Source organism: Peromyscus eremicus, chromosome 8b (assembly GCF_949786415.1).
Source record: "Peromyscus eremicus chromosome 8b, PerEre_H2_v1, whole genome shotgun sequence".
NCBI lineage: Eukaryota > Metazoa > Chordata > Mammalia > Rodentia > Cricetidae > Peromyscus > Peromyscus eremicus.
Window position 1 is genome coordinate 17,680,104 of NC_081424.1, and position 24,434 is coordinate 17,704,537.

At 41.8% G+C, this 24,434-nt stretch overlaps 1 protein-coding gene across 4 annotated transcripts in view; it reads left to right on the forward strand.

Annotated features, from left to right (window-relative positions):
- Nucleotides 1-24,225, forward strand: part of Dse (dermatan sulfate epimerase) — a 60,220-nt gene extending 35,995 nt beyond the window's left edge. For 3 of the 4 annotated variants that reach the window (XM_059272550.1, XM_059272549.1, XM_059272551.1), the window contains 4 exons: nucleotides 12,807-13,060; nucleotides 15,662-15,901; nucleotides 19,474-19,681; nucleotides 21,652-24,225. In XM_059272550.1, coding sequence (XP_059128533.1) covers nucleotides 12,807-13,060; nucleotides 15,662-15,901; nucleotides 19,474-19,681; nucleotides 21,652-23,410 — 2,461 coding nt within the window. In that variant the 3' untranslated portion in view covers nucleotides 23,411-24,225. Of the gene's footprint in view, nucleotides 1-12,806; nucleotides 13,061-15,661; nucleotides 15,902-19,473; nucleotides 19,682-21,651 lie in introns of those variants that run through there. The other variant, XM_059272552.1, reaches the window with a different exon arrangement.
- Nucleotides 24,226-24,434: the final 209 nt, after the last annotated feature.

A 24,434-nucleotide genomic window follows, 5' to 3' on the forward strand; every position in this document is an offset into this window, starting at 1 on the left:
GAATATCTTGGTATCCACTGTTTTGAGGACCGCCTCACTCAGCTCCGCTTTCACTCTGCTCTTCTGCTGTTCTAGCCCACCCTTGTTTTCCCCCTTCCTCCCCCTGTTCCTTCTCAACTCTCTTGAACGCACTTTGTTGACGTCGGTCCTGTGGTGACTGAATGAAGGTGAGCTGTCACCTCCACCACAAAACATGTTCATCCAGAGAGAACAGCTTCTCTGTCCTCCTTTGGCTTTCCAGCATTTTGTGACTTTATTGTTTCGGTGACTGACATGTTGTCTCCCCTGAGACAGCTTGCGCTGATATCTTCAAGTATGCCCGGGGCCTGAGCAATAATAGGTTGTCTGCTCCCAGGGAGCCAGACTCACCCACCTCTTCTCTTCCAAGCCTGTCAGACTCCATGACTAGAATTTTTTTTTTTTTTTTTTTTTGGTTTTTCGAGACAGGGTTTCTCTGTGTAGCTTTGCACCTTTCCTGGAACTCACTTGGTAGCCCAGGCTGGCCTTGAACTCACAGAGATCCGCCTGGCTCTGCCTCCCGAGTGCTGGGATTAAAGGCATGTGCCACCACCACCCGACAAAATGTGTAGCCCAGGCTGGCCTCGAACTTGTGATCCTCCTGCCTCCGCCTCCTTCAGCAAATCCTACCGGCGTGCGCCACCACAACCGGCCCATAACTAGAATTAACTGCTTCCTCTATGCTGGGTCTCCAGCCCTGCATCTCCTGCGGTTCTCTTGGCTGGTTTCTTGTTTTGCTTTGTTTTGTTTTTTAATTCAGCGTATTGGTTTGTACTAGGAACTAGAGCACACATTTGGTTGTTGGATCATGAGTGCATGTCCCAAAGAAACTTCTTCCCAGAACCCTCTGGACTCTGCCTCTCTCGTGACAGTGCCTTCAGATGCTCTGTAGGGTGTCTCCCCTGAAGTGTAATTTTTGGTTTAATGTGTCAGGCTTCCTCATTGGCCTGTCCACTTAACTGAGGACCTAGAAGACCTAATATAGTATGCCTGTCACAGATACTAAGTAACACCGAAGGAAGAACTGATTTTACTATGAATGAGTGACTGGTTTTGCCAAGAGCGGAAATCCTGAGTCTTCGAGTCTTCGTGCAGCTGTGAATGTAATTTGGCGACTTGCACTCTGTGGCTGCTTGTGCGTGCGTGCGTGCGTGCGTGTGCGTGTGCGTGTGCGTGTGCGTGTGTGTGTGTGTGTGTGTGTGTGTGTGTGTGTGTGTGTGTGTTTGACCCCACTTTCACACACCCACCTGTCATCAGTCTGTCGTCTAGTCTGTCAGCCTGTATTCACAGAAGAGAGAGAACAAGGGTGGGCTGGCAGAGCAGGAGAGGGGCGGAGTGGAAGGCTGCAATTTGTGAAGCTGAGTGGGGAGGTCCTAAAAACAGTAGGACTGTCAGGATTTGCATCATTTCCTTCTCCCCAGGGTCTCGGTTACCTCCTCCTTGCAGAGCTATTGTCCTACCCAGTATTCTCTCTTCCCAGAACTCTTGACCTTGGAGTCCATCATCTTATCTATGTGTTCCCATTGCACATCTTTGGTGTTTTCCTTTTAAAGCTATCTTTTATCTTTGAAGATGATGGTTGGTGGTGTTTGACGGTAGGAAGTTGTACCTCATTGCAGTCAAGGCCTAGGGCTGCAGAACCAGATGGCCTATGTTCTAATCTTGTGTCTCAGCTCTGGGACCTTGAGCATATTACTTGGCTTCCCTAGATCAGTTCCTGTTCTATGAATTGGAGATAAATATTATGTTTGTCTCACGTTGTAATTTAGAGAATTCAATGAGTTAATGAAACACTGTTGCTACAAGTGTGTTCTTCCCAAACTGGAGCGTTTTCTGCAGAAGGCTCCAAGGCTGGAAGGGGGTTAAAAAAAGGTCACATGTGCTGGAGAACAAAAACTTGGAAGAGTTTTGAGGTTCCTACCAGGCAGCATAAAGGAGAGTCAACAGTTGCTGTGGGTGGAGGCTGACAGGCTCCATTGTGGAGAGAGGTGTCCACACTGGAGATACATAGAGAACTTCAGGGACTGTGGGTCTGTGCGGAGAACTTCAAGGGTCTATGGGTCTGTGTGGAGAACTTCAAGGGTCTGTAGGTCTGTGTGGAGAACTTCAAGGGTCTGTAGGTCTGTGTGGAGAACTTCAAGGGTCTGTAGGTCTGTGTGGAGAGCTCCAGGGACTGTGGGTCTGTGGGTCAGTGTGGAGAACTCCAGGATCTGTGTGTCTGTGTGGAGAACTTCAGAGTCTGTGGGTCTGTGTGGAGAACTTCAGGGTCTGTAGGTCTGTGTGGAGAGCTCCAGGGTCTGTGGGTATGTGTGGAGAACTCTAGGGTCTGTATGGAGAGCTCCAGGGTCTGTGGGTGTGTGTGGAGAACTCCAGGGTCTGTGTGGAGAGCTCCAGGGTCTGTGGGTGTGTGTGGAGAACTCCAGGGTCTGTGTGGAGAGCTCCAGGGTCTGTGGGTGTGTGTGGAGAACTCCAGGGTCTGTGTGGAGAGCTCCAGGGACTGTGGGTCTGTGTGGAGAGCTCCAGGGACTGTGGGTCTGTGTGGAGAGCTCCAGGGACTGTGGGTCTGTGTGGAGAACTTCAGGGTCTGTAGGTCTGTGTGGGACTATGGAGCTGCAGAGAGAGCTCCAGGGAGTCATCACCTCACCCATGTGAGGGTGAGCTTTCTGCTGTTGCAACAGCTGCTTCTGAGTCATCCCTACTCCTCAACCCCGCTCCTACTGTTGACCCCAACAAAAACTCACTGGTTCACCAATTTGGAAATAGGTGCAATCATTCCTTGGTTGTAGACTCCCTTTCTGGGATGAGTAGACGTGACGCGTTGGTTCTCTCCAGGAAAACTGTCACATAACAACTGTGTGACACAACGCTGTATGTTACTGTGATCTCTGTTACCCTGCTTTAAGTCTACCCTTTTACAGATTAATGCCAACAGAGAATTCCATTTGTAATAAATATATTTAATTACTTCATGTAAGTTAATCATCAACATACTCAGTTTTAAGCATTCTGCTAAGTACTGAACATAAACATAGGCACAGGTTTTGCACCCGTCTTGCCCTATAGGGTTCTTTGGTTTTAATAGAAGAGAGAAACTAATGGACAGTATTAACACAGACGAGAATATCATCAGCCAAGTTCAGGCATGGCGGGAAGACCTGAGAAGTGCTTGGCTGAGGCCTGAAGCATGGGGGAAGACTTTCTAGCTGGGACAAGAACAAAAAATACAAATCAACCAAGTGATGGAAGGAGAGAACTGTGTTTGGCTGTCCCAGGCAAAAGCCCTAATGCATAGCAGCCTGGCAATACAAGAAAGCCCAGTGAGTGCCTTTAAGGAACTGAAAATTTGCTATAGGAAGGAGAGGTCAGCTGTGAGGTTTTGAGTCCAGGGACAGCTGCTGGAAGACACACTGTACCACGTGAAGGAACTTGGACTTTTTTCTTAAGAGCACTGCAAGGCCATTGAAGGGTGTAACAGAACGGTGTCGTGATCCAATGTGTGCCTGCGACCTTTCTACTGTAAAATAAAAGAGCAAATGAACAATGTGTGTGGCAATAATACAAGCCAAGAACTGGGGATCCTAGCCACAACCCTTCTATCAGAGAGAGAGAGAGAGAGAGAGAGAGAGAGAGAGAGAGAGAGAGAGAGAGAGACTTCTACAGTCATCTTACCCTGCTTCTGTCTAGTTCAGCAAGGGTGAGTTTTTTTCACACATTCTTTGCTTTGTGGTGAGGGGGCGAGACTTCTCACTGTTTTCTGGGTTCATCTTGAACTTCTGGAGTGATTCTTCTGCTTTAGCCACTAAGTACTGCCATTGCAGGTGCGTACCACCACATCTGGCCTTCGTCTGCCCTTTTTCTGGGGTGTGAGTGTGTGTTGAAAGTGGGTGCTGGGGACGTAACCACGGGCTTTGCGGACAAGCATTCTTTCTCCCTCTGAGCTGTATTCCGCCCCGTCTTTGCTCATTTGGAAGTCTCCCTCTGCAGTTTCCTCTGCACCCCTTTATTTTCTGTCCACTTTGTGGAAGCACGGGGACTCTTCGCCCTGCATACCTTCTCACAGTCTGAACGTTGCTGACTGCATACTCACGGCGGTACAGTGGGTAACTCCGCTGGCTGCTGTGGCTTGACCCGGTTCAGTTCTGATCTTTCAGATGCACGGCCGATCTATCATCCTGAGACAGAGTTAGCTGGTGTTTTCTCATGCAGCAATTTGTGTTTTAGGTAGAGTCTCTGCTCACATAGAGGAGAAGGTGACAGAGGTCAAGCTGGACAGTGTTAGGTCTTTGTAGGTTTATAAGATCCTGGTGTAGGGAGGAAATGACAGTTCCCATGATAAGGAGTTAACATTGATGAGAATGGGTAGTTGTGTTTGGGACCCATGCGGAGCAAAGAATTTATTTTTCAGATTTTTAAAATTTATTTTTCAGATGTTGGAGGAATGATAGAGCTCATCACTGAGTTTATAATCCTTGGAGCTGTTGGAGTATTCTGAGAACAGGCTTTGGAGATACTGAGCTTTAAAAATGCCTGTGGACTCTAGAGACATTGTCCAGTTCACCTCTCAGGCTTGACTTTCACGACTTGTATTTGCCAGTGCGTACATTGCAAGTGTGTGTGTGTGTGTGTGTGTGTGTGTGTGTGTGTGTGTGTAGGTATTTCAACATACTTACTTATCGTTGTCACCAGGAAACATTATGAAATAGGAGCTATGCCTTTAAATATAATAGGCATGGTTTTTGTGGATGGTGAAGAATGTTTCGAAGGGAAGTTCATAGGTCAGGTTTAACGTGGTTCTACTGCAGTAAGTCACTAGCGAGTGACAGCTGGGGGAATGAGAAGAGAAGTCAGGCACGGAGCCATGCGGGCACCCTCAGATCCTTCTCTGGAGCTAAAGGCAACCGGAAACAACATGCTATCTCCGCCTGGAGGGATCATGGGGTGGGGAGGATGGGGAAGTCTATCAAATGGAAAAGGAAAAGGTCCTTGATGAGCGCAGAGTGATTTGAGTTTGGAGCAGTGCAGTGAGCATTTGTTAGTTCGTTCAGGATTTCCTGGCAGTGAATCCACTATGACAAGAAAAAAGTCCAGAGAAAGGGCAAGAGGAGAATAAACAAAACCCACACATGTAACTGCGATCACATATTAACTCCATCCCTTATAAAGCATTTTTTGTTTGTTTGTTTGTTTGTTTTCATTGCTAGAGACTGAGCCCAGAGCCTTTAAAAAACGATGTCAAGTACTTTACCTTAGCTGACTCTTGATGTGGAGATTTTAAAGTATGACTAAAACTAGTTTGATGTCATGCCACATGGTCAGAGAGGATGAGAGAATGTGATTTCATTCAACAAAGAGGTCGACTTGTGCAATATGACTAGATCTAAGCCTTGGGTATCTTTAGATTTAAAACTTGGGGAAGTTTTTTTTTTTTCTAAGTTTTGAAGATAGCTCACAAATTTGGCCCATAGTTTCTCATGGTTTTTTAAATTTATTTTGTTTTATCACAACATGAAATAACATAATCCAAACATTTTTAAATGATTCACAAAGGAAAATTCTAGCTAGCTAAACTTCTGGTTAAATAGATAGATGGATGTAGTCTTTGAAATTATGTCCCAGGCCATAAGCCAAAATAGACATTATTGGAATATAGTGCTGCTACAAGCATAATTTTGTTATTTATTTTGAGTGTAAAATGCTTCTAAGCCAAAAAAAATTTGTTTGGAGACAGGCGATGGCCTCCTTGTTTTGGTACAAGTGATAAATTGTATCTTTCTTTCTTAAGTTGTGATAAATTGTATCTTTCTTTCTTAAGTTGTGATATATTGTATCTTTCTTAAGTTGGCTGCTGAGCACAGGTAGTGTGCTTGCATCTGTATCACCGCTGAGCACCTTATGCTCTCTGCTCTGGACATTCTGAACTCCTCTGGTTTCTTGGGCTCCTTCCTAATGATCTCTTGGTGGGCCCCCAATATGCTCCATGCCCTCTGCTGGAGTGCTAGGGCAACATCGGCTTCAGCCCAGCAGGTTCTGCTGGGAAACTCTGTGCCTGAAGGACATAGCTACTTACAGGATATCAAATTTTCCTTGAAGACAGTGATCTTCACACCTCTTAAATATGACTTACAGTAAAAAGCAAAATTTGCATCATAACTCATCACATACACCCCCCACACATATATATAATCTTTCATGAAAAGTGTGTGTGTGTGTGTGTGTGTGTGTGTAGAGAAAATGGCCCATAAATTTAAATAATTGCGGTGGTTTGACTGAGATTGGCCCCATGTGCTCATTCGGTTGGCTATAACAGAGACTTTTGGAGTTGGACTAAATGCGTTTGTGTTATGATTATGACTACAAGCCTATGGGGGACAGGGAGTGGAATGTGGTGGTCTGGGTGAGAATGGCCCCATAGGCTCATGTGTTTGAATACTGGGTCCCTAGTTGGTGGAACTGTTTTAGGAAGGGTCAGGTATGACCTGACTGGGAAAGATGTATTACCTGGTCTTTGAGATTTAAAGAGCCCACACCAGGCTCAGTCTCTCTCTGCCTCCTCCTTGTGGATCAATTGTAAGCTCTTAGCTACTGCTCCAGTGCCATGTCTGCCTGGTGCCATGCTTTCTGCCATGATGACCATGGACTCACACTCTGAAACTGAAAGCAAGCCCCAATTAAATGTTTTCTTTTATAAGTTGCTTTGGTCATGATGTCTCTTCACAGCAATAGAACACTGACAAAGACAAGTATGCTTTGTAATCTTACTGTTTTCCATTTTATTTTCATTCTATTTCACTAGGTTCCATTAAAACATGCTGGTCATAGCTAAAATGCTTATTTAATGATCTGTAGTTTGAAAACTGTGGCTTAACATTTTGATAAACACATGACTCCTCTTCAGAGAGTTTTTTTTTTTACTACCCCATTTCCCTGAGCATTTCCAGTGAGGGGCCTCACCCTCTCTGAGTGGTCTCTTTATTCTATAATTCTAGTGGTTAGAATGCTTCTTCCCAAAATATACTGAAAAGCATCTTTTTCTTTTTCATTAAGAAGCAGTACAAGTCTGCGATTAAAAAGCACATTTCAGGTTCCCAGAACTGAATAGAATATAGTTCAGCATATTGTTTTCTGTTGGTGCTCAGAATAAAATCAGCCACAGTCTATCCAGTCACTGTTTTCAGAAGGTGCCTAGATTTCATGAAGTTTTGTATACCACTTTAGCAAAACCATCAAAAAAAGGGAAAAATTTTGATAAATGCTTCTAAAGTAGGAGAATCAGGCAACTATGTCATTTCTGAGAGCGTGTCCTGGGGAGGGTAAGATTAATTTTGATAAATGCTTCTAAAGTAGGAGAATCAGGCAACTATGTCATTTCTGAGAGCGTGTCCTGGGGAGGGTAAGATTTTTTTCTCTGCATCCTTGTACTGTAAGGAATACTTCACTTTGTTTCTAGTATTTGTGATGGTTAGTTTTGAATGTCAGTGACACAACTTATAACCACCTGGGAAGGGAGTCGCAATAAGAGATTGTCTAGATTGGATTGGCCTGTAGGCATAACCTTGGGATTGTCTTGATTACTGTAATTGAGCTGAGAAAACCCATCCCTTGTGGGATGTCCTCTAGTGCAAGGGGGTATGTATGCATTTATTTCTCTCTGCTCTTGGCTGTGGATGTGATGTGACTAGCTGCTTCAAGATCCTGCCTTGACTTCCCCACAGGGATGGACTATTACCTGGAATTGTGTGCTCAAATAATCCATTTCTACCCTAAGTTGCTTTTTGTTGGGTATTTTATCACAGCAATACAAATATAACAGAAATTTGACCCTAAGAAGAAAAAGGTATATCAATTTGATTATAATTTTTTGCTGTAATCAAAATTGAGCTTTGTTGTCTCAGATTGTGCTTTTTTCCCCCTTCCATGTTAGTGGATCACATGTTGAAGTAAATAGGGTGATAACCAAATGTGAGGCAGCAACAGGAAGAGAGAATGGAGCAGCCTCTGGTGAGCTGCAACGCTGGCCTTTTTAAGTCATGTTCATTACTGCTGTAACTAAGAACAGATAAATTCCTTAAAACAACAGGAATGTATTCTCTCAGTTTGTGAGGTGGAACCCTGAGGACAAGGTGTGTTGATGATTGCGTCTTTCAGTAGACTCCGAGGGAGAAAGTATCTCATGTCATTCTCTGTCAGGTGGTTACAGAAAATCATAAGATATAAAATAAACACATCTTCCCTCACATTCTTACACAGCTGTGTTGTCTTAAAAACACTTCTTCTATCTTTTTATTTGCAATATAGGTCATATTTTGTATGTATATTACAGTTTTAATGAGTTTAATTTTGTGTTTGCATTTTTTTTTTTTTTTTACTGTTCACAATTTACTTGGTGTTTTTGTTGGCATGACGCTTAGGTAGTTGGTTGCATCACCCATATGTAGATCTTCCTTTCTACATAATATTTCAGTGTACGCTACAGACACATAATACACAAAATAATATCCTGTAGAACAGTTCTGCATAATCGACTTACACGCTGGAGCCAGATAATGACTAATTGGGAACTCAGTGGCCTAGGCATGTACATTTTAGCATGACAAAAGCTATTGGCAACTGAACCGTTCTATGTACTGTTTTCCAATTTTACACAACTCAAAATGGTGTTAATAGTGTCATGTTCCTCTGCAGGCTATAGGGCAGAATTTTTTTCTTATCTGTTTGTAACATTTGCACCCCTTGTTCATGGTTCTCTTCCTCCCCTGTCAACGTGATGACATCATGTCTCTCTGTCTGCTGCTGCCCCACAGCTCCATCTCCTGCCCACAGCCAGAGGTTCTTTGCCTTTAAGGACCCATGCACATGACAGTCTTTACTAACTTCCATCACACGGTTCTTAAGCACATCTGTAAAATCATTTTTGCCGTGAAGGTATAGTGTAGTGATAGGTCCCCTGGTACTTTTAACTGCTAAGCCATCTCTCCAGCCCAAATAAATCTTAAAAAAGAAAACTAATAATAGCCAATGTTGACACAGATGTGGGGAAAGGGAAACCCACATTTATCTCTTATATATAGTTGACTAACAATATTATATATATATATTGACTAAATAATAATTGAAATACCTAAATTCCTTTATTCCAAGCATTTGTGTTAATAGTAGGTATATTAAATGAAATAAACAGTTGCTATGACTTGAATTGTGCCCCTCCCCCAAAAAATTTCATGCAGAAGATCAGCCCCTAATGTGGACAATTTTGAAGATGTGGCTTTTTTTGGAGGCAGTTAGGTGTAGATGAGGTTATGGGTGTGGGCCCCTCATAATGGGATTAATGCCCTTATGAGAAGAGACACTTTGAGCATTCTCTCTTGACCTGATGCATGTATTCAGAAGCCGGGAAAAAGCCATGTGAGAACACAGACAGAGAGGGGCCCAGTATCCACGCAGCAGGGAGAGAACTCCCAAGAACACCCCATCATGCCATCTCGCTGACCTCAGACTTTGCCCTGCAGAGCTGTGAGATGTGACATTTCTACTATTTAAGCCATCTTGTTACAGCAGCCCAAGCTAAGACCACACTAGGAAAATCTAAACAATATATGTTCTTTGAGCCTTCAAATACTAAATAATGGTATTTTCCAGATAATTATATTCTGTCTACTATCTACATCTATGAAAACTATATGAAAAATTAAAACTGGAATAGTTTTGACATTTTAAAATCAGATCTAGAAAATATGCACACCAGGCTTATTGTCAGACTTCTTTTTATTGGTGTTTAATCAAGTAATTTGTCAAATTTGAAGCAATGCAAACTTCATGGATTGTCTGCTGCTGTCTAATGTACATGATATGTAATTCAGAAAGCATTTACCATAGTGTAGCGGTCTACACATATAGAATTGTTATAATAAAAAATTGGTCTTATTAGGCTGTTAAATTTTGGAAAGATACTTGTGCCTTTTTTCTTCCTTTCTTTTTCTTGAACCCAGGGTTCACACATGTCAGGAAAGCATTCCACCATTGAGCTCCAGTGGTATTAATAAAGGTTTTTAGGGAAAAAAATAAATAAAAACAATAAGTACTTTGTGAAAGGGGAGGTGCTGGTCTTACATTCTTACAAACCTTACATGTCTGCTTTCTAAGATGATGTGCATGAGGAAAAATGATGCTTCACCGATGCGTGCTTGAAAAGTATTTGAGTAATCTCTTCAGATGTTTATGGGTCCTCATCTTCATGTCTACACTAGAACTATGTTGGTTGCATAAACATTAGTGGCAGTGTGAAATCCACAGACCATGATAAAGAGCTTTTTGTCCATGAGTGGTGGTGTAGTATCATGCTGTTGTTATTTGGGGTATTTTTTTTTTTAACAGTCTGACATGTTTAGCTGTGCAATATAAAAATGAATCTGCTGTGTTCTTCCTGATTTCGTCAGGAGAGTGTTTGGTACGCCGAGCCAGCACCAACTGGCTGCTTTTTGTAGCTGGCTACTGAGGTGTCACCGATACCCCCAACGACGTTTCGATAGTATTAAACATTTGACAATAGCTGAAATGTGAGCTGAAAGAAAGAGTTAATGTTTCTAAAACCAACTGGGAAAACTTACTCTGAAAGCATTGCTCTCATTATTTAGTGTAGCTGAGAGTTTGAAATAATATGGGAAAACTTTGAAATCTGGAAGGAGTCTGCATTCCCTCACAAAATCTTTAATTTCTCCCTGTGGTGTAAAGAAAGCAAAGCTGGAAATTGTGTGGGGGCCTGTGTGTGCTTTGCAGGAAGGAGCAGTCAACTCTATCTGGATATTCGTGTTCAAATAATAGGCTTTAATGCTCCTCAGAAGACTGGTGAATGTGTATACATACATATATATATTTATGTATAGTTTAAGGCAGTGGTTCTCAACCTGTGGGTCACGACCCCTTTAGGGGTCCTATATCAGATATTCACAATTTATTAAAGTAGCAAAATTACAGTTATGAAGTAGCAACAAAAATAATTTTCTGGTTGGGGGTCACCACAACATGAGGAACTATATTAAAGGGTCACAGCATTAGGAAGGTTAAGAACCATTGTTCTAAGGTGAGAGAAAATTTATAAATGTCTGCTTATTTTCTTCATGATTCCTCACTTAATCAGATTTTTTAGTAAATTGATTAACCACTGCTCAGATCATATTGAATAAGAGTTTTTTTTTTCTTGTTTCATCCATGGGCTGAGAGCAAATTTCTTTTAGTTTCCATGGCCATAAAAGTACAGTTTTTTTTATTACTGTTCTCTGTAGCTGAGGCTGGATAAGACTGTTAGGGGAAGGATTTGGATAAACTTCTGGACATGCAGCTATTACAGGCCAGCTTTGAAAATGATACAGAGTGAGCCAGAAGGTGCCATCAACTATCTATTGACGTGCTCTGTTGAGTTGGAAACTGCTTGAAAGGAGCAAACTGAATGTCCAGGACCTAGAAAATATGAAGGAAATTAGCATCACAGTATTTTACAAAGGTTAGGAATTATATCCCATGCTCTATGTGTAACAATAAAATCATCGTTTACACAGGTGTGTAAGGGCTTGACGGTTGATAGCAAGCAACTGACGTCAGCACCATTGTGGCACTGCTATTTATACATGCATCCTTACCTGGGGCAGTGTCACAGAGCTGGGCAGCAAACCACGTGGCCTGTCAGCCTGTCAGTCACTTGTTCCCAGCTCCCAGACAATAGCATAGCCTTATGTTTTGTTTTGTTTCTGGAAGCAGGAATCTGTTTATAAGCATGGCAAAGCCTGAAAGCTGAATTGCCACAGAAGGGCATCATTTTTTAATGTGACCAAATGAATAAGAAACTCACCAGTCTTTGTCTTTTCAGTACCAAGCTGTGGTACCAAGACCGCTAATTGGAATGGTGAGATTATTATAAATGCAAAGAGATCCTGCCAAATGCCTGGTTTCAAAAAGACCATATAATTGTTATAAGCAGTGTGGCCTGATTTTATACATCAATTCCTTCATTTTTCCTTTCTTTCCAAAACTATTTATTGAGAGTCATCTGTTTTGTGCCCCGCACTATTCTGCGTTTGGGGATCCAATTGTGAATGGAACAGAGAAAAGACCCCTTTAAGACCTAAAATTCTACTATTGGATGGACACACAAACACACACACACACACACACACACACACACACACACACACACACACACACACTGTAATCAGAAAAGCAAGGTGGGTAGAACTTCATGACAGAGGAGCATTGAACTTCTGACAGGTAAGGCCTCACCAAGATCACATCTTCTCATCTCCAAGTCAGCCTCATTAGTGTTTAGCCACACTTCCCTTCATGGTGTTGACCTTGCAGTTCTGTCCAGACCGCGATGTTGTAGGCCATCACACTTCATGCTGACCAGCTGTGGGACATGATGTGTTCAGCTATGTTCACAAGGCAACCCTAAAGACAGCATGTAGAAAGGAGGAGTGAGCACTGAGCTGGCTTGCCTTTACATATTCTGTTCTTTATATGCCTGAATTTTTTTTTCTTCCACCTCTCATCAAGAATGGAAAATCTAAAGTAGAAAAAAAAAATCTTAAAACTCTTGGGGTAGCCTGAAGCCCGGGAGGAGAGAGAAATGGAGGAGAGAGAAATGTTAACTCTGTCGTCCTCACACGAAATGGGCTTTGTGCTGGAGTCTCAGGTCTGTTATGTGTCCTCAGACCCCTTGGTTTATCTTTTCATTTGTACACTTTACATGATGGAAGTGGTGAGGCCCGCACTCAGTCGTGGATTGTTTTTCTTTACAGGTTAGTAAAAGATGCTCCTTGGGATGAAGTCCCACTCGCCCACTCCCTGGTAGGTTTTGCCACTGCGTATGACTTCTTATACAACTACCTGAGCAAGACACAGCAGGAGACGTTTCTGGAAGTGATTGCCAATGCCTCCAGCTATATGTATGAAACTTCGTACAGGAGAGGATGGGGGTTCCAGTACCTCCACAACCATCAGCCCACCAACTGCATGGCCTTACTCACTGGGAGCCTCGTTCTGATGAACCAAGGTGAGTGAGTGATTCTAACACAGCCAGCCTTGCACAAGCTCCTGTCAGTCAGAGCCCCATGATGGAAGCATGAGTGTCTTCCTGACTCTTCTTAGGTACATGTCTACACTTGGATCCTAATTAATCCCTCAGATGAAGGAGTATCCAGGGCAGGGAAACTAAGGGCACATAACTTTATAAATTTCAGCTAGTGATATTAGCCTGCAGGGTTTCTTTTCCCTTTTTTTTTTTCTTTTTTTTTTTTTTTTTTTTTTTTTTTTTAAGATTTATTATATATACAGTGTTCTGTCTGCATTTACACCAGCACGCCAGAAGAGGGCACCAGATCTCATTATAGACAGTTGTGAGCCACCATGTGGTTGCTGGGAATTGAACTCAGGACCTCTGGAAGAGCAGCCAGTGCTCTTAACCTCTGAGCCATCTCTCCAGCCCCAGTCTGCAGGTTTTCTACTGCTGGTCAATAACTGTCCCAGACTACACCCCTGCAGCACAGGATTGGTGATGAACAATCATTCTTCTAGGGACTTCGGACAGTATAAAATGGTCAGCATAGACTAAACGGAAGTTTTAAAAGCCTAACAGGTTTTAAATTTGAAATGCATACTCCTAGCATGTACGAGCATGAACTAGTACAACTGTCACCCCCCCACCACCCCCCCCACACACACACATAAAGATCCTGTCAGAACACCTAGTCTCAATCATTCAGGTCAGAGTTTGGAAGCAGTTTACATGGTCTGAGTAGGTACTTTGCGTTAATCCATAATATGATTGCCCACGTTGTTCTTGTAACTCTAATTTAGTTACGACCCCTGTGGAAATCTGTGACTAAGACTTTATTTAAGGAAGGCAGCTCTATGATCATAGTAAATTATTAGAATACTGAAAATCTCATTGGAGCTTGGGAATCTAGAATAACTTAAGGCCTATTTATATTGCCTATAAGTAGCATTTTATGTGGCTGGTAATGTAGCTCAGTGGTAGGATCTTCTTAGCATGTGCAAGCCTCTAGGTTCAGTCCCAAAAAGAAAAGGAGAAAGAAGGGGAAAAAAATGAGAAAGAATTAATTAATTCTTGTATTATCCAAGAAGAATTTGCCATACCCAGCATTCTCTGTTTTTGTCAGCCAGCCATCGCTTTTAACTAAGTCTCAGGAAAAGCTCCCACTGACAACTTGAGTCTTGTACTGACTGGCTGGTCTTCCAGTCTGCAGAGTATTTTGGTAGGCACTGTCTGGAGAGACAGCTGGTGAAAGAACAAATAGAACAAGCCAGGTTCTGTGATATCTATAGAAAGATAGCCGGGCCTCTCTCATGGTTTATCAGCCATGTTGCTCTCTGGCCGGAGATGGAGGACAAGGACACAGGGAAGAGAAGTGACTGGAGTTTTAAGTTCTGATGATGAGAAAGGGTAGGAGGACTGCTGGAAAGCTGGAGCTGGGTGGCAGCAAGAGCCAGACTACAATTAAGTGTCACCTCTGTAACAAAGTGTGAGAGTAGGGTGGTCCTTGGGTCCTGAGGAACATGGCTTAGCCTCGGACCTGAGTTTGGCCCAGGGACACCAGGACCTGGGTCATTGCTGACCCTACCAGCTAGCCCATTGCCTAGCACCCCGTGGTAGTGTGGTCATACAGACCTGCCACACATGCTTGTGGAGTAAGTCACAGGCTCCACCCCTATCAGAAGCTCAGCCTTACCCTGTCATTGTGTGTTTTTAAAATGAGCCACCAAAACAGGCAAGGCTTCAAGGCTTCAGACAAGAGTTCTGTTCATTTTGAGTCATGTACCCAGGGTTTCAAATAAGCCAACTTTTCTGTGGTTTGGGGACAATAAGGAATAACTGGATTGTTGAAAAGATTAAGTGAGGTTCTGTTCAGTGCTGTGTAGATTGTAACATGAGGAGTTACTGTTACCTAAGTGCAAGAATTCCCACGTTTCTCCATCCAAAGATTGTGTGGAAAGGTTTTTTCAATGGAAAAATCAAAACAATGTGGTCGTGGGAAAGAATACTTGAACACGATCATGCAGCTTGCCTGTGACCACCTCGGGATTCCCAGCTGATTCGTTCCAGTATTAGATTTCACCTGAACATTCTGTGGAAAGCGCAGAAGAACGGGAGTCATCTTCTGTGATGGGACAAATTGAGAAAAGTATCTTTAGCATTTATAGTATTTTTTTCAGGTTATTTCAAATGTTGAAAGTTTTAGAGAGTGATGAATTTCCAAAAAAAAAAAAAAAAACATTTTCAAGAAGTTTTTAGGAAAACTTATACCAGAGTTAAATATAAGTTGTCGCTTTTTGTGTGTGTGTGTGTGTGTGACTTTAGTTTGATAAAAATTGGAAAGTTATTTGATCCGCATTAAAAAATTTATGTTTACTTAATTAGTAAGTTAGTAAGTGGCCTGTATTCAAAAATTTCTTAGCCTAAGGTATCACGGACTTACTACAGACTAGAACAGAATGTAGTTTATCATGTTGACAAATTGAGAACATTACAAAATGTGATTTGTAATAATATAAACTGCTTGGAAAGCTTGCAGAGTTTGGCCATGTTTTTATCCATGTTCTGTTTCAGCCCCTCGTCATTATTTTCATCCCTCAGGGTACCTTCAGGAGGCCTACTTGTGGACCAAGCAAGTTCTGACCATCATGGAGAAGTCTCTGGTCTTGCTGCGAGAGGTGACGGACGGCTCCCTCTACGAAGGGGTTGCTTATGGCAGCTACACCACCAGATCGCTGTTCCAGTACATGTTCCTCGTCCAGAGGCACTTTGACATCAACCACTTTGGCCATCCGTGGCTGAAGCAACACTTCGCCTTTATGTATAGGACCATCTTGCCAGGTATGGTGAAGAGGGAAACCATGACACCATTTTTGACTGTGACTATGAGCTAGAACAGGCAAAGAAATGAGCTGGCGGGGAGGCGTTGTCTACTGAGAGGAAAGTTTCTTTTTCATCCAAGAAAAATTTAAGAGCTACATACAAATCAAACATTTTGGGAGCTAGCATAAAGACTCACAGTTTCAGTACTATGAAGTCTGGAACATAATGGATCAAATATAATTTGATCCACAGTATTTAAACTCGACCGCCACTAACTCATTTTCATGAATCTGAGCAAGATACAAACATTAATGATTGTACTTAAGTTCTTTTTCTGGCATCCATGCTTAAGCCTATTGTAGATTTTGGTTTTAAGTTTTTCATTCAAATTATACATATTTGAAATGAATAGCAGATCATATATACATTTTTGTATTTGAAGCTTAGTACTTTCTTTGAGTGTTTTACTGAGCCGAGGTGTAGTCCAGTGGTAGAATGCTAGCTACACATACATAAGACCCAGGTTTTAATCAATCCCTAACACCTCTAAAGAAAAAAGTAATAAAACCACAGTGAGATACCATGATGTACATATCTGATTAAATATTGTATTGAAATAAGTGGCATAGAATATAAAGAACAAAACGAAAAAAATGCTATAAAACTTTAGTTACATATTGCTATGCCATTAGTTTGGTAACTTATTCATTTCCAAGGCATCTTTATAATTCTGATTTTTAGAATAAGACTAAGATCAGAAAATTTAGGAGATAAATTTTCATCAGAGTAAATTTAGGAGATAAATTTTCATCAGAGTGGATTTTTTCCCTTGAGAAATAGAATTTTGGGTGATTCTTATGGTTTCTTTTCTATTGTATGGCAAAACCAAAAAACAAACCAAAAAAAAAAAACCCAAATAAACAAAAACCCAAACCCTGACAAAAAAGCAGCTTACAAAAGAAGATGATTTGGGCTGATAATTCGTAATTATAAATAATAATTATTTGGGCTTATAGTTGTCCCAGAGGGATCAATGGCAGAAAAGACGTCGAAACAGGATGAGAAGGCATGGGAGCGGGAGGGGGACTCTGGCTGATCGCATTGCATCTCCGAACAGGAACCAGAGAGAGCAGGAAACTGGGCCAGCCTATAAAGCCTCAAAGCCTGTCCTCAGTATCATACTTCTTCCAGCAAGACTCCACCTTCCAAGGGTTCTGTAACTGTTCTAAACATTGATACCAGCTGGAGACTGGGTGTCAAACACATGAACCTACTGTGGACGTTTCTTTTCCTTCTTTCTTTCTTTCTTTTAAAAATATATTTTATTGTATATACTGTGTTCTGCCTGCATGTATGCCTGCAAGCCAGAAGAGGGCACCAGATCTCATTACAGATGGTTGTGAGCCACCTTGTGGTTGCTGGGAATTGAACTCAGGACCTCTGGAAGAGCAGTCAGTGCTCTTAACCTCTGAGCCATCTCTCCAGCCCTACTGTGGACATTTCATATCGAAACCATAGCAGTTAGTTGTAATTGTCAGCTTGATACAATGGTAAGGGAGTCTCAGTGAAGGATTATCTAAATTAGGATGGTGTATGGGAATGTCTACGGGAGTTTGTCTTGATTGCATTATTTGCTCCCTGTAGGTGGCACCATTCCATAGGAAGGGAACTCTGAAGTATATAAGAAGCTAGCTGAGCACTAGTACACATGCATCAATTCACTGCTCCCTGCTCCTGACTGTGATTGAGATGTGACTAGCTGCTTTGAGTTCCTGCTACCTTTTCCAAGCAATAGGGTGTAACCAGAAACTGTGTTCCAATAAACCCCTTCTCATTAAGTTCCTTTTGTCAGGGAACTTTATCACAGCAACAGGAAATAAAACTAAGACAGTGATCCTAAAATACAACAAAGAATCCAATATTTGAATCTTTTTGCTCTGCGTGTGTGCCTATAAACTAGACAGACTCTCCTTTATTCATCCATAAACCAATGCACCAAGGAGGTGGCTCGGGGTAAAATGCTTGTCATGCAGGTCTGAGGACCTGAGTTTGAACTGAATTCCTGGAACCCATGGAAAGCCAGACCCAGTAGTGGGCATCTGTTACTTCAACTCTCACGTGGTTAAATGGGAGGTAGAGATGAGATAATGCTTTGGAAAGTTGTGGACCAACTAGCCTGGTATACACAGTGGTGAACAGCAAGAGATCCTGCCTCAAGCAGCGTGGGAGGTGAGAACTGACACCCGAGATTGTCCTCTGACCTCCACCGCATGTCATGTGCACATCTGCATTGATACTGCATATGCACACACACGAAGATAAAAGATGCAGCTGCACAGCAAATAGCCATGTAAAGATTTGGTTTAGAGGTACCCTGAGGACTCTGTTGCCTCTTTTAAGACTTAGAAAAGAAGTGTATTTTGTAGTTCTTCTTGATAATCAAGGATTGTCTAGGGTAGGGGACCTTGAGGAGCTCCCAGTGTGTGTAATTTAAGCTGAGATCTAACAGCAAGCCCCACTCAGGGCTTCGGGCTGCTGTAAGCATGTGTGTGGCCATTTCCTAAGCTGGAAAAGACAGTAAGAATACATTTAAGAGGGGACTTAGCTATTTGTGCTTATTAATGCAACGAACTTAGCAAACATCTCTAAGCCTGGCATTATAATAGGAGATGTGAGATTTAAAGAGGAATATGTCCTCTGAGTTTAAGGAACTTGTAGTATGAGTTTTGACATACCATATTTTATAATATTATATTAGAAAATTGCTTATAATGCTATTGTAAATCAAATTATGTTTTTATTTTATTCTTTCAGTCTATCTTCAACTCCATTCTCTCTCTGTCTCTCTCTCTCTCTCTCTGTGTGTGTGTGTATGTGTGTGTGTATGTGACTTTCTCTCTTTGCTGTTATTGATATTATATTAAAGATTATTCTTGTCTAGCACAAGGTTTTCTTCCTTTCTGCTTAATGATATCTGAATTTGCTTTGATTTTCTTTCCTAACTCCAGTAATGATACCCGTCTTCATAATCCTTGCTTTTTTTTTTTTTTTTTTTTTGCTTTCTCCTTCAAATTCCAGCAGTGTGTATTAGCAGAAGCTTTAGTGGGATTCAGTTTTTGTCTTCACCATTACAGGCAAAATAACTTTGACTTTAAAGCCTATTAAATTGAAGTACCCTACTTTCTTATTTTGGCCTAGAATGCAAGTTGAGCTGCAGAAAAGCCTAGTGCTGTTCCAGCTTCAAGACCACACCTGCAGAAGGTGGTGTCTGTCCTAGAGGCAAGCCTCATCACTCATAGCATGGACATTAGAGAGTGCAGAAGGGGCAGTGTGTACATACTAAGAGGTGTGCCACATCTGTTACCAACAACAGTTTCTTGCATAAGAGATCCAAGCTTGCACACAGTAGAAGACTTTCAGGGCAGTTATGGTAAATTGGTAAGGCACAGGATACAAGCATCACAGTCTTGTTTACTTTTATCTAAGGCATACTATTAACTGTAATTTTAAAACAGGCTTGCTGATCACTGTCTGGACCTTTATAGGAACATACAGTTTCGAACTCAATCTTTTCGAACTTCTTTCTGCAGGGTTTCAAAGAACTGTGGCCATTGCAGACTCAAACTACAACTGGTTTTATGGTCCAGAAAGCCAATTAGTGTTCCTGGATAAATTCGTCATGCGTAACGGCAGTGGAAACTGGCTGGCTGACCAAATCAGAAAGAACCGTGTGGTAGAAGGTCCAGGAACACCATCCAAAGGGCAGCGCTGGTGCACGCTACACACAGAATTTCTCTGGTAGGACATGTTGAGGTGGCTTTCCAATGACATGGTACCCAGGCTCATGCTATGTGCTATGTTTTTCTATAAAACAAACAAATAAACAAAAACCACTTCAAATAAGTAGGTATACCTTTAATTCAACTCTTATCAACGTCTAAACCTCTGTTAGAAACAGTTCGTCATGTTGATGATCTATTTACCATTTGCATTCTTGGGTTTCGTAAACTAGAGATGTCTTAAACTTGGACGTTTCGTAGACGAACCTGCTTTGCTTAGAGTTTATGTCATTCATTTCTTAAATGAATTTGACCAGATTAATCTGATGATCACACTCCCCAGAAAAAGTAGTAAAATAGCTTGTTTTGTTTTGGCAAATCGAGCATTATAATCCTCTAACGACATGGCTGTTCCCAATTTTCACAGCTATTCAGAAGCGTTCCCAGGGTTTGACAGCTTCACTTTGATACTAAAAAGACCATGTAATTCTTTTTGCTGTAATCTTTTAAGCCTAGAAGAAGCTTGGGCCTCATTCTTTTTTTAAGTGATGCCAAGTATGTTGGCATCAAATAAGTTAAAATCAAGATGACAGTTAATGGTTGAGTTTTTCAGAGCTATTGAAATTTACATTTGGCCCCCAAATCAGCTTTCTGTAGAATTTTCTTGACATTATTCCTTTTTCCCCATAATGTTTAAACAGGGAGAAAAATTATTAAAGCAGTAACTACCTGTCATTTGACCGACATTGTGAAACTCCTTTCACAGATGAATTAAAGATATTATATGCCAATATGCCTTTGCTTCTTTCAGGGTTATGCAGTAATTATATGGTTGTATTTTCACTTACCCATAAAAAGGCAACCAAGAGAGTTCTAGAAAACTAGCTGTAGGAGTTAGATTGATGCTACATGTAAAGTTTAAATCTACCTTCATAAGACTATTCAGACCCACCAAGAGTTGAGAAGATGGTCATTCAACTTTATGTGTATTTGTTAAGTTACCTTAATTAAGCAACTATTATACTAGATCTCAGCACAGAGAGGATTTCTGATGTCCTGACACAGAGCCTCCAGAAATGGAGAAAACCAAACACCTATAAGTCCAACTCAACCACAGGTGACTTGTTCACTGGGCAAAAGTATGTATGAGCTAGTAATGAGTCCACCTCCTCATCCTTGAGCAGCAGATCACGTGATCTTATCTTGTCCTAGCTCATCAAAAATAATCATCTATGTGCTTAACAACTGCAGCATTTTTTGTATTAAGTATCATATTCCATTAATGATCATTAAGCATAAATAAAAATAAGGCATTTCTTATCTCAGAAGTATAGCATCATCTTCAAATTAAAACAAAGCAACACCTTTGGTTCTGGGCTCAGCGGTAGCCACAGTTTTAAATGTGCCAATATTAGTTTCTTGTAATTTGACCAATTTATACTTTTTGGTATACTATTCACCGTAAGTTGTGTCTCCACTGTGAAGTTCTACCTTGTTTTACAGTTTGAGAAGAAAATAGTCTGTGAGAGGCACAGATTCCAGACTGAACACAGGCTCCAGTAGAGCAGATCTTTGGTGCAGGTCCAGGATGTTACAATCCACAGCCTAATGGGAAGTTCTCTAGAGTAGGAGCCTTTTGACAGGATTTTGATGAAATTTTAAAATCTGTGAGCCCTAGCACTTGGGGTGGCAACTCTGAAATTGCCAAGTGAAGAAGATCCAAGTCGAGGTAGTGTCAGAAATTGTGTCCGTGTCCAGCCCAGGATCACAGGTTACCCAGCGTGCTGTTCCCTTGAAGTCCCCAGTGCTCACCTTGTGTGTGCTGATCTGTGAGTGTTTTGTGACATGTCCCCGATATGCTGCCCTTCTTTGGGTGGCATCTGTAGATTATGTTTTGCAACCACATTACCATGTGGCATCATAATTCTAGTGAGTCCTTTTTACTTCTGTCAGACAACCACTTAATTTTTAAAAACTTCATCCCCTCAGGTACGATGCCAGCTTGAAATCAGTTCCACCTCCGGATTTTGGCACCCCAACATTGCATTATTTTGAAGACTGGGGTGTTGTGACTTACGGAAGTGCACTACCTGCAGAAATTAATAGATCTTTCCTCTCCTTCAAGTCAGGAAAACTTGGGGGGCGTGCAATATATGACATTGTCCACCGAAACAAATATAAAGATTGGATCAAAGGGTGGAGAAATTTTAATGCGGGACATGAACATCCTGACCAAAACTCTTTCACGTTCGCCCCCAATGGGGTGCCTTTCATTACCGAGGCCCTCTATGGGCCAAAGTACACCTTCTTCAACAATGTTCTGATGTTTTCTCCAGCTGTGTCCAAGAGCTGCTTTTCTCCCTGGGAGGGTCAGGTCACAGAGGACTGTTCATCAAAATGGTCAAAATACAAGCATGACCTGGCAGCCAGCTGTCAGGGGAGAGTAGTCGCAGCAGAGGAGAAAAATGGGGTTGTTTTCATCCGGGGAGAAGGCGTAGGAGCTTACAACCCCCTGCTCAACCTGAAGAACATTCAACGGAATCTGATCCTCCTACATCCACAGCTTCTCCTCCTTGTCGACCAGATACACCTGGGAGAGGAGAGCCCTCTGGAGACAGCAGCAAGTTTCTTCCACAATGTGGATGTGCCTTTTGAGGAGACAGTAGTCGATGGGGTCCATGGAGCTTTTATCCGGCAGCGGGATGGTCTCTATAAAATGTACTGGATGGATGATACTGGTTATAGTGAAAAAGCAACCTTTGCCTCGGTGACATATCCTCGGGGCTATCCCTACAATGGGACAAATTATGTGAATGTCACCATGCACCTGCGAAGTCCCATCACCAGGGCAGCTTACCTCTTCATAGGGCCGTCTGTGGATGTCCAGAGCTTCAGTATCCATGGAGACGCTCAGCGGCTAGATGTTTTTGTAGCTACCAATGAACATGCCTACGCAACTTACCTGTGGACAGGTGAGAACACCGGGCAGTCTGCCTTTGCCCAGGTCATTGCAGACCATCAGAAAATTCTGTTTGACCGGAGTTCGGCCATCAAGAGCACCACTGTCCCCGAAGTGAAAGATTACGCTGCTGTCGTGGAACACAGTCTGCAGCATTTTAAGCCAGTGTTCCAGCTGCTCGAGAAGCAGATCCTGTCGCGAGTCCAGAACACAGCTAGCTTTAGGAAGACCGCCGAGCGCCTGCTGAGGTTCTCAGATAAGAGACAGACGGAGGAGGCCATTGATAGGATTTTTGCCATATCCCAACAACAGCGGCAGCAGCAAGGCAAGTCGAAGAAAAGCCGAAGGGCGGGCAAGCGGTACAAGTTTGTGGATGCCGTCCCTGATATTTTTGCACAGATTGAAGTCAACGAGAAGAAGGTTCGGCAGAAGGCTCAGATTTTGGCACAGAAAGAACTGCCCATAGATGAAGATGAGGAAATGAAAGACCTTTTGGATTTTGCCGATGTCACTTATGAAAAACATAAAAGTGGGGGTTCCGTGAACGGTGGCTTTGGACACATACGGATGGTGACCAGTCACAACAGAGCCCCGTCGCTGTCGGCCTCGTACACCAGACTCTTCCTGATTCTGAACATTGCCATCTTCTTTGTCATGTTGGCGATGCAACTGACTTATTTCCAGAGGGCTCAGCGCCTCCATGGCCAGAGGTGTCTTTATGCAGTCCTCCTAATAGATAGCTGTGTCTTATTGTGGTTGTATTCCTCCTGTTCTCAATCGCAATGCTAACCCCGAAGCCATGAGCATTTTGTGATCGTGAGAGTTCATGCAAGAAAAAATTTTTCCCCACTTTGTTATAATCCCCCCCCCCAGATTTATTTGGACAAATTTAAGGGAAGATGTCACACAAAAAAAGCAGAATTTTGCATTGGACCCACAAAGGATGTATCTAAGATGAAAGAATAGCCTTGGCTGTCCCCTAGTATTTCTGGGAGTGTTGGGCTTTGCTGAATGACCAGTTCCTATGATCAGAGACAAAAACACCTGTTCTTTATGTCATATTTCTCTTAAATATAAACAATAATTTATACAGAATTGGGTTTTACTATCATTAATTTAATGCTGTTAGAAGCTTCCAGAAACTGTATTATGGAACATACTGAGACACATAATTCCAAGCAATACAGGTTTTTAAAATATGAATGATGGGAACTATTAAAATAGGACCTGGAAGCTGTTCAAATAACATGATAAAATGATGGCACAAAATGATAAAAGAACTGAAAGGTTTTTTTTCATGGAAAACATGGACAAATGAACATTTCTTTGATGTTGGTCAGTTCAGGCATGTGATTTTTGTGGCTTTATACTTTCATTGGCTTTTTGATAAATGACATAACAACAGGTAATTTCATATTATCTTTCCCTTCTATGTAAAATGTTTGTAGATCCAATAGCTGAAGTTTTCAAAATAAACTATTTTATATCCTGAATCTCAATACCAAAGAACACGGGGCTAAAGTTTTGGTGCGATTCTTAATGTTTGTATTAGAAAGCTTTCTTTGAGTTTATTTTGCTAAATAAACCAATCATAATTATGATTTCCCCCCTCTGGTGTGCTTCTTCTGTGTTCCACTAAATTCAAAGTGCATTTTCATTTTCCAGAATCTTCCAAGAGAGGTCTTCATTTGGATATGCATTTATTAAACTTCCTTGATTTTTGAAAACCATAATTTCACTGTTTATATTTTTCCTATTTAATATTTTAAACATTTAACACAGAATCTGAGTTCTGGTTACCTAAGTAAAACAA